The 13,612-nt window shown below is 42.5% G+C and overlaps 1 protein-coding gene across 3 annotated transcripts; it reads left to right on the top strand.

Annotated features, from left to right (window-relative positions):
• The first annotated feature begins 1,111 nt into the window (after window positions 1-1,111).
• On the top strand, window positions 1,112-13,612 carry COPS8 (COP9 signalosome subunit 8). 3 transcript variants are annotated; one of them, XM_067740125.1, is made up of 8 exons: window positions 1,113-1,279; window positions 2,336-2,406; window positions 3,534-3,582; window positions 4,788-4,920; window positions 8,137-8,244; window positions 10,350-10,412; window positions 11,808-11,855; window positions 12,582-13,612. In XM_067740125.1, the coding sequence occupies exons 1-8, from the start codon at window positions 1,202-1,204 to the stop codon at window positions 12,659-12,661; spliced, it is 630 nt and encodes a 209-aa protein (XP_067596226.1). In that variant the 5' UTR covers window positions 1,113-1,201; the 3' UTR covers window positions 12,662-13,612. The 3 variants fall into 3 exon arrangements, with proteins under 3 accessions (XP_067596229.1, XP_067596228.1, XP_067596226.1); XM_067740128.1 differs by lacking the exon at window positions 8,137-8,244 and having other exon boundaries at window positions 1,112-1,279; XM_067740127.1 differs by lacking the exon at window positions 11,808-11,855 and having other exon boundaries at window positions 1,112-1,279.

Raw genomic sequence — 13,612 nt, 5'->3', positions numbered from 1 at the left:
AAAGAATATGTATACACATATATAGAACTGAATCACTTTGCTGTACACCAGAAACTAACACAACATTGTAAATCAAGTATGCTTCAATAACAAATTAATTAAAATAAAATAAAATTTAACGGGCTTTGCATAAAGATGGATGGTAAAATTCATGCTAATAATTTAAAATTGTATTACTTTTTCTTTACTTAGCATATGAAATAGCAGTTTTTGAAATGATGTGAAAGTCTGAGAGACACACTGCGAATAAAGGGAAAAGCTTTATATTACATAGCTTTAATTGTACTTTCCCCTGTTTTTTGAACAAGGGACCTGCGTTTTCAATTTCCTCTGGGCCCATAAATAGTGTAGCCAGCCCTGCAACATGGGACAAATGGAAGTCACTTCCCTGGCTGTGTAGCCAAGGGCAGCAAAACAAAGATGTAAATAAATAATTCACAACATAATGTTCGCTAACGATAAGCACCGGGCAGAAAACTAAGGAGGCCAGGATGGCCAGAGCGAGTCAGAGGGGATCTGGGAATTAGATCTTGAAGCCCTCTGCAAGCAATGTGAAAGACTGGATTTTAGGAATTTGTTGTTATGCTATCATTTTCATCAGAGCAACAAGATCTGATTTATGTTTCCGAAAGCATCGTTTCGGCTGCGGTGGCTGTGTGGGGAGTAGCCTGGAGGGAGGCAGGAGTGGAAGTCAGGATAACGTTGCAGTTCAGGCAGTGCTGGAGGTCCAGGCCAGCGCAGCTTCCCTCGGAGGTGGGGACGTGAGGTCGCTGGAGGGGAGCCCCGCAGGGCACCGCAGCGCCTTCACCGATGTGGCAGGGCTGCTGAAGGAGTAGGTGCGGGAGGAACCAAAAGTTAGGTTTTGAACGTTTAAATTTGCATGGCCTCAAAGCAAAGACGTCTAATCGTCCTCAAATATGCACAAAACCCCTCCCATCCCGACTTTGGCTGCACGCTCTTAAAGCGACTGGCTGCCTTGGAGGCCGGGCCAGTCCTCCAGAGCACCGAGAGCGCTGGCCAGAGCGGTGGCATACCCTCCCGACCGCAGGGATGTCTGCTTACGCGGCGGAACCAACGAGGCGCCTGCGCATGGGCGCTCGGCGGCATCGTCGGCTTTTACGTCATCGCGGGCGCGACGCCCCGAGGGACAGTCTGAGGTCCGGCTCGGCGGGGAGGTTCGGTGGCGGGACCGGCCGGGAAAATGCCAGTGGCGGTGATGGCGGAAAGTTCCTTTAGTTTCAGAAAGTTGCTGGATCAGTGCGAGAACCAGGAGCTCGAGGTAGCCATTCTCCTCGTGGGGTCGCTCGTGGCTTCGGGCCGCCCCGGTCTCCAGGGTAACGGGGCCTGGGGCCCACGGGGCTTGGGGCCGGCCCCTTGCGGGCGCGGGAGCTGGAGGTGTGGAGTCCGGGCCGCCGGGGCCTGCTCCGAAGGCTAAGCATCCAGGCCTGGCCTCCCCCAACTCGCTCGGAGCTTTCTGTTGTTTGTCTTCAGCTAGTGAGCCCGAAAACGCTGTGCATCTTTGCTCCTAACATCCTTTATGCTTCTCGTATTAAACTAAATCTCTTTCCTCCCCATTGTGGGGAGAGGTGGAGAATATGTATATTATTAAAGACGTTTGTGCAGGCCTACACACAGACCAAGAAGATGTAACTTGTAACCTTTTATTAATCCGGAAAGCCCTTAGTCTCCTGTGATCACTGAAGCTTACCGTTTGTTTTCAGTAGGGCAGGTGAAGGTTATATCATGCAACTACTAAAGTAATTAAGGGTTTGTTTTTTTTTTCTTAGAAAGGCCCTTAAAGACATGTATAGCATTGGTCTAAAAAGCTAATTAACCAAAGGAGGGAACTGCGAAGAAGCAGCCGCTCACTAACAGACGCTTAGTAGATGTCTCCTGAATGAATTAAAATTGAATGAGGGGAGTAGTGTCTTTGTAACTCAGCTGTGATGTTTTTCTCTTTATTACTCATTTATGTAGCTATTTAACATATTCGGTATAATGGGCAGAATCATATTGCTTTAGGAATTTGTTGGAAATACTTCCTATAATAGTGAGGCTATTTAAATAAGAATTTGAGAACTGGGAAAGGGATCCCATTTAAATACTCTTGTGCGTATGAAGACACAGAGGCCCAGAGGGGGAGAAGTCACATCTGATGACAGATCTAAACTTAATACTCTGGCTTTTTAGTGTGTGATACTCCTCTAAGCTGTCTCTCCATCTGTAAGTACTATAGAATATACTTACTCTTTAGATGAGTTAAGAAAACACTTCTAAAAATATAAAAGTATAAGAATAAATGAGGTTTTTTTTCTTTTGTTTTTTGGTCTTACAGGCTCCAGGAGGAATTGCTACACCCCCAGTGTATGGTCAGCTTCTAGCTTTGTATCTGCTTTATAATGACATGTAAGTACCTTTTACCTAAAGCTAAGAGAAGCGTTTTCCTCAAGAAGTTATTCTTGCCTTGAAGTACCAGCACTAAAGCATAGGCACAAGGAGCTATACTTTTTAGTGTAATACTTAATATGTTTATTTCGTATATTGAATCATGACAAGAAATTATGATTAGTCTGAGTTATTTTTAAATACACCTGTTTTACATATACCTTGTAAAAAACATTCCAGTTTGTTACGAGAAACTGCATTGTCAATAAATTCCTTTAAATCTATTGATCTTTTCTTTATTCTCTTGTTATAAAACCTCTGTCTTTTATGACCTCTGTTTACTTAACTTCACATCTAAAGTTTACTTTACTGTTGACTTAAACTGTTTACTTAACTTCCCAGTCTCTATTGAGACTGAGAGAAACTGAAAGGGAAGATTGAGACGACTAAGAGGAATTTGTTACTAACATGTATGACAGTTCTTGAAAGGTTTTTGTTTTTTAATTATTCCTAATTCACGTTCATTGAAGAAAAGTCAGAAAGTATAGTTGTGCAAAAAGAGTCCCTTGTAGTTCTGTAACCCACTGATGGTTACTGTTAAATTTTGTTTTAAATTCTTCTAAACCTTTTCATTTCATACCTTTTAAACTAAACTGAGATTTTCATTATGTCATATGCTTGATGTCATTCAAGCTTGCGAACTCTTTAAAAAAAAAAAGAACTACCTTGAAGTTTTGGTGGCTCTATATCCACTAGTAGGACGAGGGGTCATGATAAGGAGAAAAGCATCGTGTACTGTGTATATTGTCAGGGAATGCCAGGACCCTGAAAGTGTATGAATTTGTTTATTTTATATATGAATAAATTATTTAGGCAGTTCTATTTAAGGCTTTGTAGTGTTGCCTCAATTTAAGATCTGTATTATTAATTTAAAAATTCACTAAAAATGGTAAAACATTACTTTGGTAAAAATATTTCATGTCTTTTATCTGGAAAACCACTGTTACTTCCCCTGGGTAAACTCATATGAATTTCACTCTGCGTTTTATAGAGTATTTTAAAGTATACTTCTGGGATCTAGAATTCTAAACATTTACGGAGGTGATTTTTTTAAATTGCTTATTCTTTCTTGGGGGGGTGTAAATTAGGAATAATGCAAGATATCTTTGGAAAAGAATACCACCTGCTATAAAATCTGTAAGTAGTCTTCAATATACCTTATTACTTTAATATAGTAATGACATTCATTTAAAAAGCAATCTCTTAAAAGTTTCTGTTTTCTTTTTCATGTGGATCACAGAAATAGTTATTAAACTGGTATTAAAGTTTAAGAATAGATCTACAAATTCTTCTCATCAGAAATTGTAATTTCCCTTGGGTGGTACAGAAATCTGTGCTCAACTCCTGCGGATCAGGTTTCTTAAGACACTTCGTAGCAAAGTGTCAATTTACGCAATAAACAACTGGGTCAGTTTAGGTAAAAGTTTGGTTTTAGTTTGTTAGGTTTTTTTTTTTAACTGATCTGTGCAGTTTCCTCTAATGGTATTTATTTTGCAACTAGTATTATTTACAAGAACACTCTAAAAATAATAATTATTCAGAGCATTAAGATTTTTGCTAATTAGGATTTTGGATTTCTTGTTTTTCGTGTGAGAATAGATGAACTCACTTAAAAGTTTCTTCCAAGATGGAATGAAGTAAATTTTTAATTTCAGGTGATTCACTGTGTCTAGCATAAATGTGAAGTGAATTTTTTGTACATTCACAGAGCATTAATAAGAATTCACCTAAATTCCTTGGTTCATTATTGATATTCAGCAGCAGATCAGATTAGCATTTATACTCTCTTTCTTTCCTCCACATTCTATTAAGTAAGTTTGGAATGTTCCTCCAGCTTTACTGGTTTAAAATAAAGCTGTAAATGAGATGATATTTCAGTGATATTAGTGGGAACTTTATCCTTAGGCTACATTTTATGACATCTTAGATTGGGAGTCTATATTATTAGCCATTTTGCTACTATTTTTGCCCTAAGAATAGGTGTATGTATTTTATGTACATGCATATGTGGATTAGTACATGTTCTGTATACTATACATAAGTGTATATGAAATGTAAATAAATGTAAATCTTCAAAAAACAATGTTTTAGATAACTAATTCCTAAACTTATTTGTGAAATATTGTTGGACTAATTTCCCATGCCTTAATTTTCTGTTATAATAAAACGTGCAAATAAATTCTACAGTACTGTTCAAAACATTTGAAAACCTTTTTGATAGTGGTTGGGCTGAAAAAGTAATTACACCTCTTAAAAGAAATGTTGAATTATGTTTTAAGATACATTTGTTGGTATATGTGCAGAGTGAATATCTTCAAATGAGGCAATGATATTTATTGCAGGCAAATTCTGAACTTGGGGGAATTTGGTCGGTAGGACAAAGAATCTGGCAGAGAGATTTCCCCGGGATCTATACCACCATCAGCGCTCACCCGTGGTCTGAGACGGTCCAGCCAATCATGGAGGCACTTAGAGGTAGTGTTTCTTTGTGGCTCAGAATTAAGTCAGACTAGACCTGTTCCCCTAAGGTGCCAGGGTGTTGAAGTAAGTCGATGATGTGTGTGAAAATAGGTACGCTCTGCTAAGTGAGTAGGGTTTTCAGAAGTCTTTTTTAGATTTGCTGTAATCATGCTTTGATTTCACGTTGCTTGAGTTTATGTCGGCAGCTGAGGACCTCACTGTCTATTAATTTAATTCTAGAAGTGAAGTTGCTTGTCAGTAAGAGGTGTTTTTTTTGCTACTGAAATGAAATGTAATATTATAATAAGTCCAGGTCATGAGTTGGATAAGATTTCAAGCCCGCATGTTTGAAAGTAGAGACTGCTTTGGACTCTGTGGACCTCAGCATTTGATGGAGTTGTCTCCAGCTTCTGGATTTGTGATTAATCAATTCAGTACGCAGATGCTCAAACTTCTTTTAATCACGCTGAAAGATTGCAAGTCTGGTGTGACATAGCACTGATCCTGCAACAAAACTCCCCCGTGCTTCTCTCTTTCCATTCTCCCACCCCCAGCGTTTGCTTCCAGTCTCTTGGTTCCCCCTCTTATATGTTGTTATACCCTCACTTCTTGTTACCTTGTTTCTCTGGCCACTACCTGCCCTCACTGTCCGCCCTTCTGCTCTGGAGGAATCAGTGAGCAGAAGTTCTTGAGAATCGCTCATCACTCTGGCAGGACATGTCAGCTTTTCCAGGGCAGGAGGGGAAGGTTGCTTCCGAGGTGCACCCGGTGCTTGGCGTGGTGAAGCAGAGCAGTGTGAGTGAGGAAACAGGAGTCGCTTCCTTTCAGCGTGGGGGAAGTGAGTAGGGGCACGGAGCCGGCAGCGGTGGGAGGGAGGCATGTGGGGTCACTGCTGCGCCGGCGCAGTGGGGGCAGCTTTGGATCTCCGCACTGGAGGCAGCCTTAACCGCGTTGCATAAGCCCTGAGGAGCGGGGATACAGAGCTTTAGCCAGAGCGAGACAGGGAGGGGCCGAGGAAATACACTCCCTGCCCTGCAGAATCCCATTCACGGAGTAAGGGAGCCCAGGTGCCACAGGCCTGGGTGGCCGCCGCCCTGGAATTTAAGGGCAGAGATGGGTTGGGAAGGACAGCAAGCTCACCTTCCCTTGTGTCTCCAGTGCCGGCAGTTGGCAGTTCCCGGTAGATAATAGGCACATTTAAGTATTTGTTGAACAAAAAAATGAGCATTCTCTTAGGGTCTCCCCAGGACTGTCCCAGGATGAATTGCCAGCAGTATTAGGTGCGAGCTCCACTGATGCCACCTTCCAGCTTGTCGTTGTAACGCGTGCCCTCCTGAGGTTACACGTCTCCTAGATCTCCCGGGCCACATAGTGACTGGTGAGAATGCAGATGTCAGATTCATTCGCGCTGAGAGGTTAAAAGCCGCCTGAGTGTCTCACTGGTGCCCTGGATCACTTAGCCTTGATTTCTGCTCTCCTTGTCAGTCTGCTGTGCCTCCCCTTGTATGTTTCTCTTCTCTCCATTCTGTTTTTCTCTTTCATTCACATTCTATTCTTGTTCTGTTCCCCATCTTTTTCAAATCTGAGAATCTGACCAGAGTACTTGAACTAAAGTGAATGTTTTTACAATATGGTAAGCTTGCCAAATGAATGTAGTTTTCGGTGCGCCCTTGTATTTTCCTCTTTCATTGTTGCTCTCGGTTCTTTTCCACTGAATGTCTGTAGCCTTGAACGGAAAAAGTTCCTTCATCTCTAAGCTGTATTAGAAGTCTGATTTAAGGTCGTTTGCTGAGAGTTGGTAGCAAGAAGGAAGGAATTGGAAGAGGAGCAAACAGTGGCTCAGTGAAAGCTGGGGAGGGTGTCAGCCTCAGTGAGAAATGACACAAGGTGATTGACTGCCCGCGATTTTTCAGGCAGATGGGAGCACAAAGCCTAGGGCTGGGGTCGGGCCCCCTTGGGTCCTGGTGAGACCTTCCACAAGCCTGTGTACAGCACATACTTCCTTAGAGATGCTGGGCCCCTCAGGGGATATAAAGATATAAAAGCCCTCCTGCAGAGAAATTCCGGATATAATTGAGACGATGGGGTGAGGAGGGGTGCAGTGTACACCATAGGTGGTAAAAGATTGCTTGTTCAATAAGTAAACGTTACTGTGAGTTCAGAGAAGGGCGGAGATTGCAGTGACTCCAGTGCCACAGGGAGAGTTTATAAACAGACCTGGGACTAGAAGAGAGGAGGGCGGTTCAGACCACACAGCAGCATACACCCAGCGCCGCACGGATGAGAAGGTGTAAGGCTCCTCTCTGAGAGCCAGCAGGCCACTTTGGAGCAGAGTGTCTACGGGGATTGATGTGGCTGTTAGGCGGTGTCCCAGGAGTGGAGAGCGGATTTTCTTATGTTGCAGGGCTATCTTGTACGTGTATACTTGCCTATTAAGTGTGGAAAGTAAAATCCAGAACACTTGCTAAGCATGTTGAAGGCAGGTGGAGGATGCTTTGTGTTACTCAAGGAGCAGTGGGCGGGAAGACAGGCCAGCTGGGCTCCACTTTCTACCATTTGGTTATTGTCTCTGCTTCATTCCTGAATTATTTAATGTGGAAATTTAAGCCTGGGGGGCGGAAATCCCACATGTGGTCTCCAGGGAGGAGGTTTTGTTGCTGGAATTGCTTGCAGCCCCTTTCTGTGAGGCTCAGTCATTCAGGATTTGCACCTGAATGACGTCAAGAGTTCAGAGTAGACTTGAAAGTTAGGAAGGTGCTCTAGTTACAAGGTTTGCTCTGCAACTCCCAGGTGTGGTCCTATAGCAGAGGCCCTGATGAGAAAGGACAACTAATTATGGGACTAGGTAATTTCTGCTCCATTCTTTCTAGTTTTTATAAGTGAGATAAAAGAAAAATTTTGAAATATACATCCCCAGTACATCCCAAATTTAAATGAAATTTTCTTAGAGCTGGAGTCTTGTGTATATTAACTTTTTTCCATCTTTGTAATTTTTATTGTCACCTGAGATTTTTTGACCTAAGAGGAAGTGCATGTGTTTATTCAGCAATATTTGAGCCCCTCTTACATGTTAGGCGCCTACAGCTGTACCTGTAAACACAGAAATTTAGGTTGATGTAGTCTTGCTTATCAAACTTGGACAAGGACAGTGATGTAATAATTTAATTGTGTGTTTCAAAAAATGCCAGCTCTTGTGGTTCACTGTTTGTCAAACCTCCCCTCCCACAATAGATGCCACCCGGAGGCGAGCCTTCGCCCTGGTCTCTCAGGCATATACCTCCATCATTGCCGACGATTTCGCAGCCTTTGTTGGACTTCCCGTGGAAGAGGCTGTGAAAGGTATTTGGGGCTTACTTTTTACTTTCAGGGAAAACGGAAGTGTAAATTACAGGTCCACGGTCCCTTATCTGAAACCATTGGAACAGGATGTGTTTTGGAGTTCAGGTTGTGTGTGTTCTTTAGAAAGGTGCTGGCAGACCTGCACTGCACAAACCGTAGCAACCAGCAGCACGTGGCCAAGCCCAGTCGTGGTTCTGCAGGCAGCAGAGCGCAGACCCGCACGCAGGTGGCGTCAGGGAAGAGTGTACAGAAAAGGCTTGGGGGTTCGCATCAGATTTCGCCACCATGGCGGTTAAAGAAGACTTTTTGGTTCATAGAGTTTTTTTGACTTCTGCGTGTGGATGAGAAATTTCGGGTTTGTGTTTACTAAAGCACTTTTTGCCAAAGACAGGCAGCAGTTAGAGATGTCTTAGAACAGGAGCTTTGTAAAGGAATACTTTGCCATTTTTATGAAATTAACATTTGACTGTGTCTTTGAGATGTACGCTTGTTGCATGTGATTATTCTAGCTCTTTCCTTATGGAACCTCTTTAATGTTCCTGTAGCTATTTCTTATCATGGTACCCATGGTCTGACCCCTGAATATTTTCTACTTTTATCTCTAAGACCTTTGATCAACTCCTAAGCCCTACTAAGTGATAGTGAGCTCTCCAAGTTGATGCCCAGGAAGGAAAAATTAGAGCTGCTGTTGACTAAGAGTGGGAGGGAGAAGAAGGTGGTGAGAACAGTGAGTTACTGGAAGAAAAAGGTAGCGAATGGGGGTACAGAGTCAAGCATTCGATAACATTCCCACATCTGAGCCCCAGGTTACAGCATAGTTGTTACAAGTGGTAGAAAATGTGAGATGCAAGAAAATAAAGCATGTGCACATCATTTGCTTCTAAACATGCCAGGTGGTAACATTATATTCATAATTCTGAGCTTAAACTTTGTAACGTCTTTAAATTATTTCTCTTCCTTTGAAAATCAGCACGAGGTGGGGGTTTGGTTGGTGGGTTTTCTCAGGGAAGGAAGTTTTAGTTGGTCTGGAACTCGCATTTAGAAATCCCTGTTTCACCCTTCCGTGGCGAAGGCGGTCTCATCCCAGTATCCCTGTTCAGCCCAACTTTTCCCTCACCATTTCTTAACAGTAACCTAGGTGCTTGCACCCCACTCTTAGCCACTGGTTTCCAGATGTGCTTTTGCATTTTCATTTTTCAGGTCATGCCCAAACTGTCCCCTCCCCTTGCTAGGTTGCTGTAGAATATTAATACTGCATGTGTCTTGTGGCGTTGTTTTACGATGGTGGATTCTCCAGTCAAAATACGAGCTCCACTAAGCACCACAGATTATAAATTTCCAAGGCCTAGCACAGTTCTAGACGCATAGACGGCAGGTTAATGAACATTCTTATAGTAAATCATACTGTTACTTACTAATACAAACATTTATTTGTTTTGACTATTTTGAAATTGATCCATAATTTATTATCTAATAAATAGTATATCCCAGAGTCCATACTCTTAACTGACTGAGTGTGAATCCTGGTACCCTTCCCCATGCTAGCTACGTGACCTAAGGCAATTTACTGGAATTCTCTAAACTTCCTTTTCCACGTCTGTTCAATTATGGTGCTGTGTCCCCTTACAGAGTTGTTGTGGTGATTACGTAAAGTGATCCCTGTAAGAGCACCTAGCACACTACCTAGTGGCCAGCCTTCTGTGTTGTGTATGTATGCTGTTGTTTTTATTGTCACCATCGTCTTTGTTATTACTGATGTAATGATTATAGAAGATACTAAATAAGTCTTCCTTATGTCTGTCTTTAATAAGGTTTGATCAGGTTAATACTATAATATATATATATATTATAGAAAACTAATCATCTGTTAGTGATTATAGCAGCCTGATAGAATAAAATCATAGATGTTTCAGAAATATTTCAAAAATAAGTTCCCATGAGAATGCTGTCTCTAGTATACGCTTCTAGTTAAAAATACACATTACAGGTTAATCTACACACGTCAGGTCTCCCGTACAAGTAGTGTCATTGACAGATTGTGAATCTTGTAAAAGAAAAGTTTTTGGTTTTTTTAATTCACTTCTGTGTTAAATACACATTTTTAGGTATCCTAGAACAAGGATGGCAGGCCGACTCCGCCACGAGGATGGTCATGCCCAGAAAGCCAGGTAGGTGGAGCTCTTCGTCCGTCTTGCAGCACTGAGCTCTTGTAAGATCACTGAAGTTTTTCAGGCATTGAATTTGAATAATTTGATATAAAATTCTGCTATACTAACAAAATGAGAGTAACTCATGTTAAGTTCAGGTATAGGATGGACACTTAGGGTAGAAAGGATCTTAAAGGTCACCTGGGGCTTCCCTGGTGGCGCAGTGCTTGAGAGTCCACCTGCCGATGAAGGGGACACAGGTTTATGCCCTGGTCCAGGAAGATCCCACGTGCCGCGGAGCGGCTGGGCCCGTGAGCCATGGCCGCTGAGCCTGCGTGTCCGGAGCCTGTGCTCCTCAATGGGAGAGGCCACAACAGTGAAAGGCCCGCACACTGCAAAAAAAAAAAAAAAAGTCACCTGGTTTTACCTTAATTTTTTTAATGTATTTCATACATAAACTATTTTATGTGAGTGTTTCATAATCTTTATTACAACTTAATTTTTAATAACTATTAATCTCTCGTTCTTTTATTTATGGGGCCATTTCTAACTGCTTATTCTTAATATCTAAACTATTGCCTTTTAAAAAGATATTGAAAATATTCAGAAATTCCCCTTTCTCCTCATGCTGTAGACACATAGACTCTTCTCCTAAACAAGATATTCAGTGGCTTTAACGTTCACAAAATTAAGGTCTCTGGCCTTTACAGGCCTTAAATGATTTGGCCTGTCCTCATTGTCTCCACCTGAATTCCTGGTCCCTCGGCCTTCCTCTCTGAAATGAGCCACGTTCCTTCCTGCAAGAAGGCTCCACTCCCTCCTGCTTACCAGGAGTGGCCTTTCCTGCCCTGTCCTTAGAGCTGGCCTCAGTGCCCACATCCGTAAACCTTCTGATCTGCCTCATCCCAGAGTTCCTTCCGTCTGCTCTGAACCCCTGTTGTTAGACATTGTTGACCCCACAGTAAAGTGGTGCACAAATCTCCATGTGCTCGGACCTGCGAGGGTGCAGAGGAGTGATGCGAGGGGGTCCTGTCAGTCTAGATGGGGAGAGAAGACTGCTGCAGTAAAAAAGCAATGCAATAAAATAGAGCGTAACTGTCTCTGTCTGAACTCCACTGCATTAAAAATGACATGTTCTGGGCTTCCCTGGTGGTGCGGTGGTTGCGAGTCCGCCTGCCGATGCAGGAGACACGGGTTCGTGCCCCGGTCTGGGAAGATCCCACATGCTGTGGAGCAGCTGGGCCCGTGAGCCATGGCCGCTGAGCCTGTGTGTCCGGAGCCTGTGCTCCGCAACGGGAGAGTCCACAACAGTGAGAGGCCTGCGTACCGCAAAAAAAAAAAAAAAAAAAAATGACATGTTCTATGTGAAGGTTCTTTACAATGACTTCTGTAAATTGGGCTCTACATTTTATTTAGTTGCAGGGGCCCTGGATGTTTCCTTTAACAGGTTTATTCCCTTTTCAGGTATGTATTTTCATATGCTCATTTAAAAATTGTTTCATCGTTTTTCTTGTTTGCTGTTGTAGTATTTATTTTTCTTAGCTCTAATCTTATAAACAAGGGGATGAAATCCTAACTTGGTATTTATAATAGTACATCTGGTTACAACCGTGAATGTGTGGACTCCCCTCTGTAGCTTACCTGGAGGTAGTGATCCCCTCTGGCCTGGCCGCAGGGTGTCCTGTAGGGGAGGTGTGATCGAGCATCTCACCAGCATTGACACAGACGCAGCCCCAGGCTGACACTTAGTAGCTTAAAAGTTAGAAGTAAACTTTTGGGGGATGGGGTCCTTTGTGGGTTTTTTGTTCACTGACAATTGAGTAGTCTAGAGGAGTGCCTGGCATGTGGCTAGCACTAGGTGACTATGGAAGTAAATGTCATGTGGGGAGGGTCTTTCCAAGAAGGGCTATGTTCCCTTGGTAGACGGATTACCTGTTAAAAGTATTTTTAACCTTCGCATGGAAAACTTCAGTAACAGCAAAGCCAGACATGCCTTTACTCCCAGGTTGGGAAAACTACTCATAAAAATTGATGCTTCTTGGCTTGTTTTTTTTAAATGTCCAAGATCAAGGCAAAGCTAAGAAAGTTTCCGTATTGTTAAATTAAAGACATTGGAGGGCGGGGGTGGCAGTACCAAAGATTTGTGACCCTGGTGTCTGACTTGAGTGTGTTTCTGTCTCCAACGCGCAGAGCCTGCCCCCGTTCCACCCATCCCCAATGAACAGCAGTTAGCCAGACTCACCGATTATGTGGCTTTCCTCGAAAACTGACTTATCATTCTGAGTTCAAGATCCACCTTCAGCATCCTGAATACTGACAGAAAAATGTAAAATTCTTATTTTCAATTTTATTGGATGGATTAAGCACCTCAGCATTCCTTACTGAGTATGTGATAAAATACGTATATAATATAAAATATATTATATATATTTTGTCCTTAAACATGCTGAATGGTTGTTGAAACAATTCTCATTTTGTAATATTTGACAGTTTGGATGGAGCCCGTCAGTATTAGGCAGTCAGTTTATATTTCCTAGTGACTCGTGAAATACAGCTCTCCTGCTTCGTGTAGAACAGTTGTTGTCAGCTGTCTTCTTCTGCCCCAGCACACAGCACACTCCCATCTCTACCACAGGTTGACAGTTGCAGTGATGCATCTGGGGTTTGAGAAGGACTGTCCCCAGGGGCAGGATCTGAAGTGCTGGGGACTCTAATTCACCCCCTTTGGAGAATATGCTCTTTTTCTCTCCCCTCCTGAGAATCACAAATATAAAATGCTGAGATAGAGCTGAGGAACAAAGGCCATCTCCCTAGTAAACCAGCTTGTTAACTTCAGATTTTTTTCTAAGAGTGTGAGTACATCCATTGCTGGCAGTGGAGGGCTTGCCATGAAAATGCAACTTGTCAAAGACATTCATGAGAAGTATTAAGTTGTAATATTTCCTTTCAGAAGAAGGGAAGTGTAAGTGTGGAATGCATTGTTTGGGAAAGAAGCGATTAAGTGACACACTCTGTACAGCTGTCCGCAGCCTTTTGGCTGCTTACGTCTGGCCCTTGGGTCAAGTTCTGCCCTTTGGAGAAATACTGAACAAGTCTTTCATGTTTTGTGTGACAGCCCTCTGAATGATATTTGAAGTTGTTTATTGTATCTTCAGGTTAAAACCACCCCCTAGTTCATTTATTCTGCATTTGTTCAATAAATATTTAATTGAATTTTTCAA

The sequence above is a fragment of the Pseudorca crassidens genome, chromosome 6 (genome assembly GCF_039906515.1).
Source record: "Pseudorca crassidens isolate mPseCra1 chromosome 6, mPseCra1.hap1, whole genome shotgun sequence".
NCBI lineage: Eukaryota > Metazoa > Chordata > Mammalia > Artiodactyla > Delphinidae > Pseudorca > Pseudorca crassidens.
The sequence above is the reverse complement of the archived record's forward strand: the minus strand, read 5'-3'. Positions and strand labels throughout refer to the sequence as shown.

Bases quoted from the DNA above. Each gene is read 5' to 3' on its own strand.
- COPS8 (XM_067740125.1), top strand. From the start codon at position 1,202: ATGCCAGTGGCGGTGATGGCGGAAAGTTCCTTTAGTTTCAGAAAGTTG. The intron at 1,280-2,335 runs GTAGCCATTCTC...TTGGTCTTACAG, and splicing joins GCGAGAACCAGGAGCTCGAG to GCTCCAGGAGGAATTGCTAC. The intron at 2,407-3,533 runs GTAAGTACCTTT...GGTGTAAATTAG, and splicing joins TATCTGCTTTATAATGACAT to GAATAATGCAAGATATCTTT.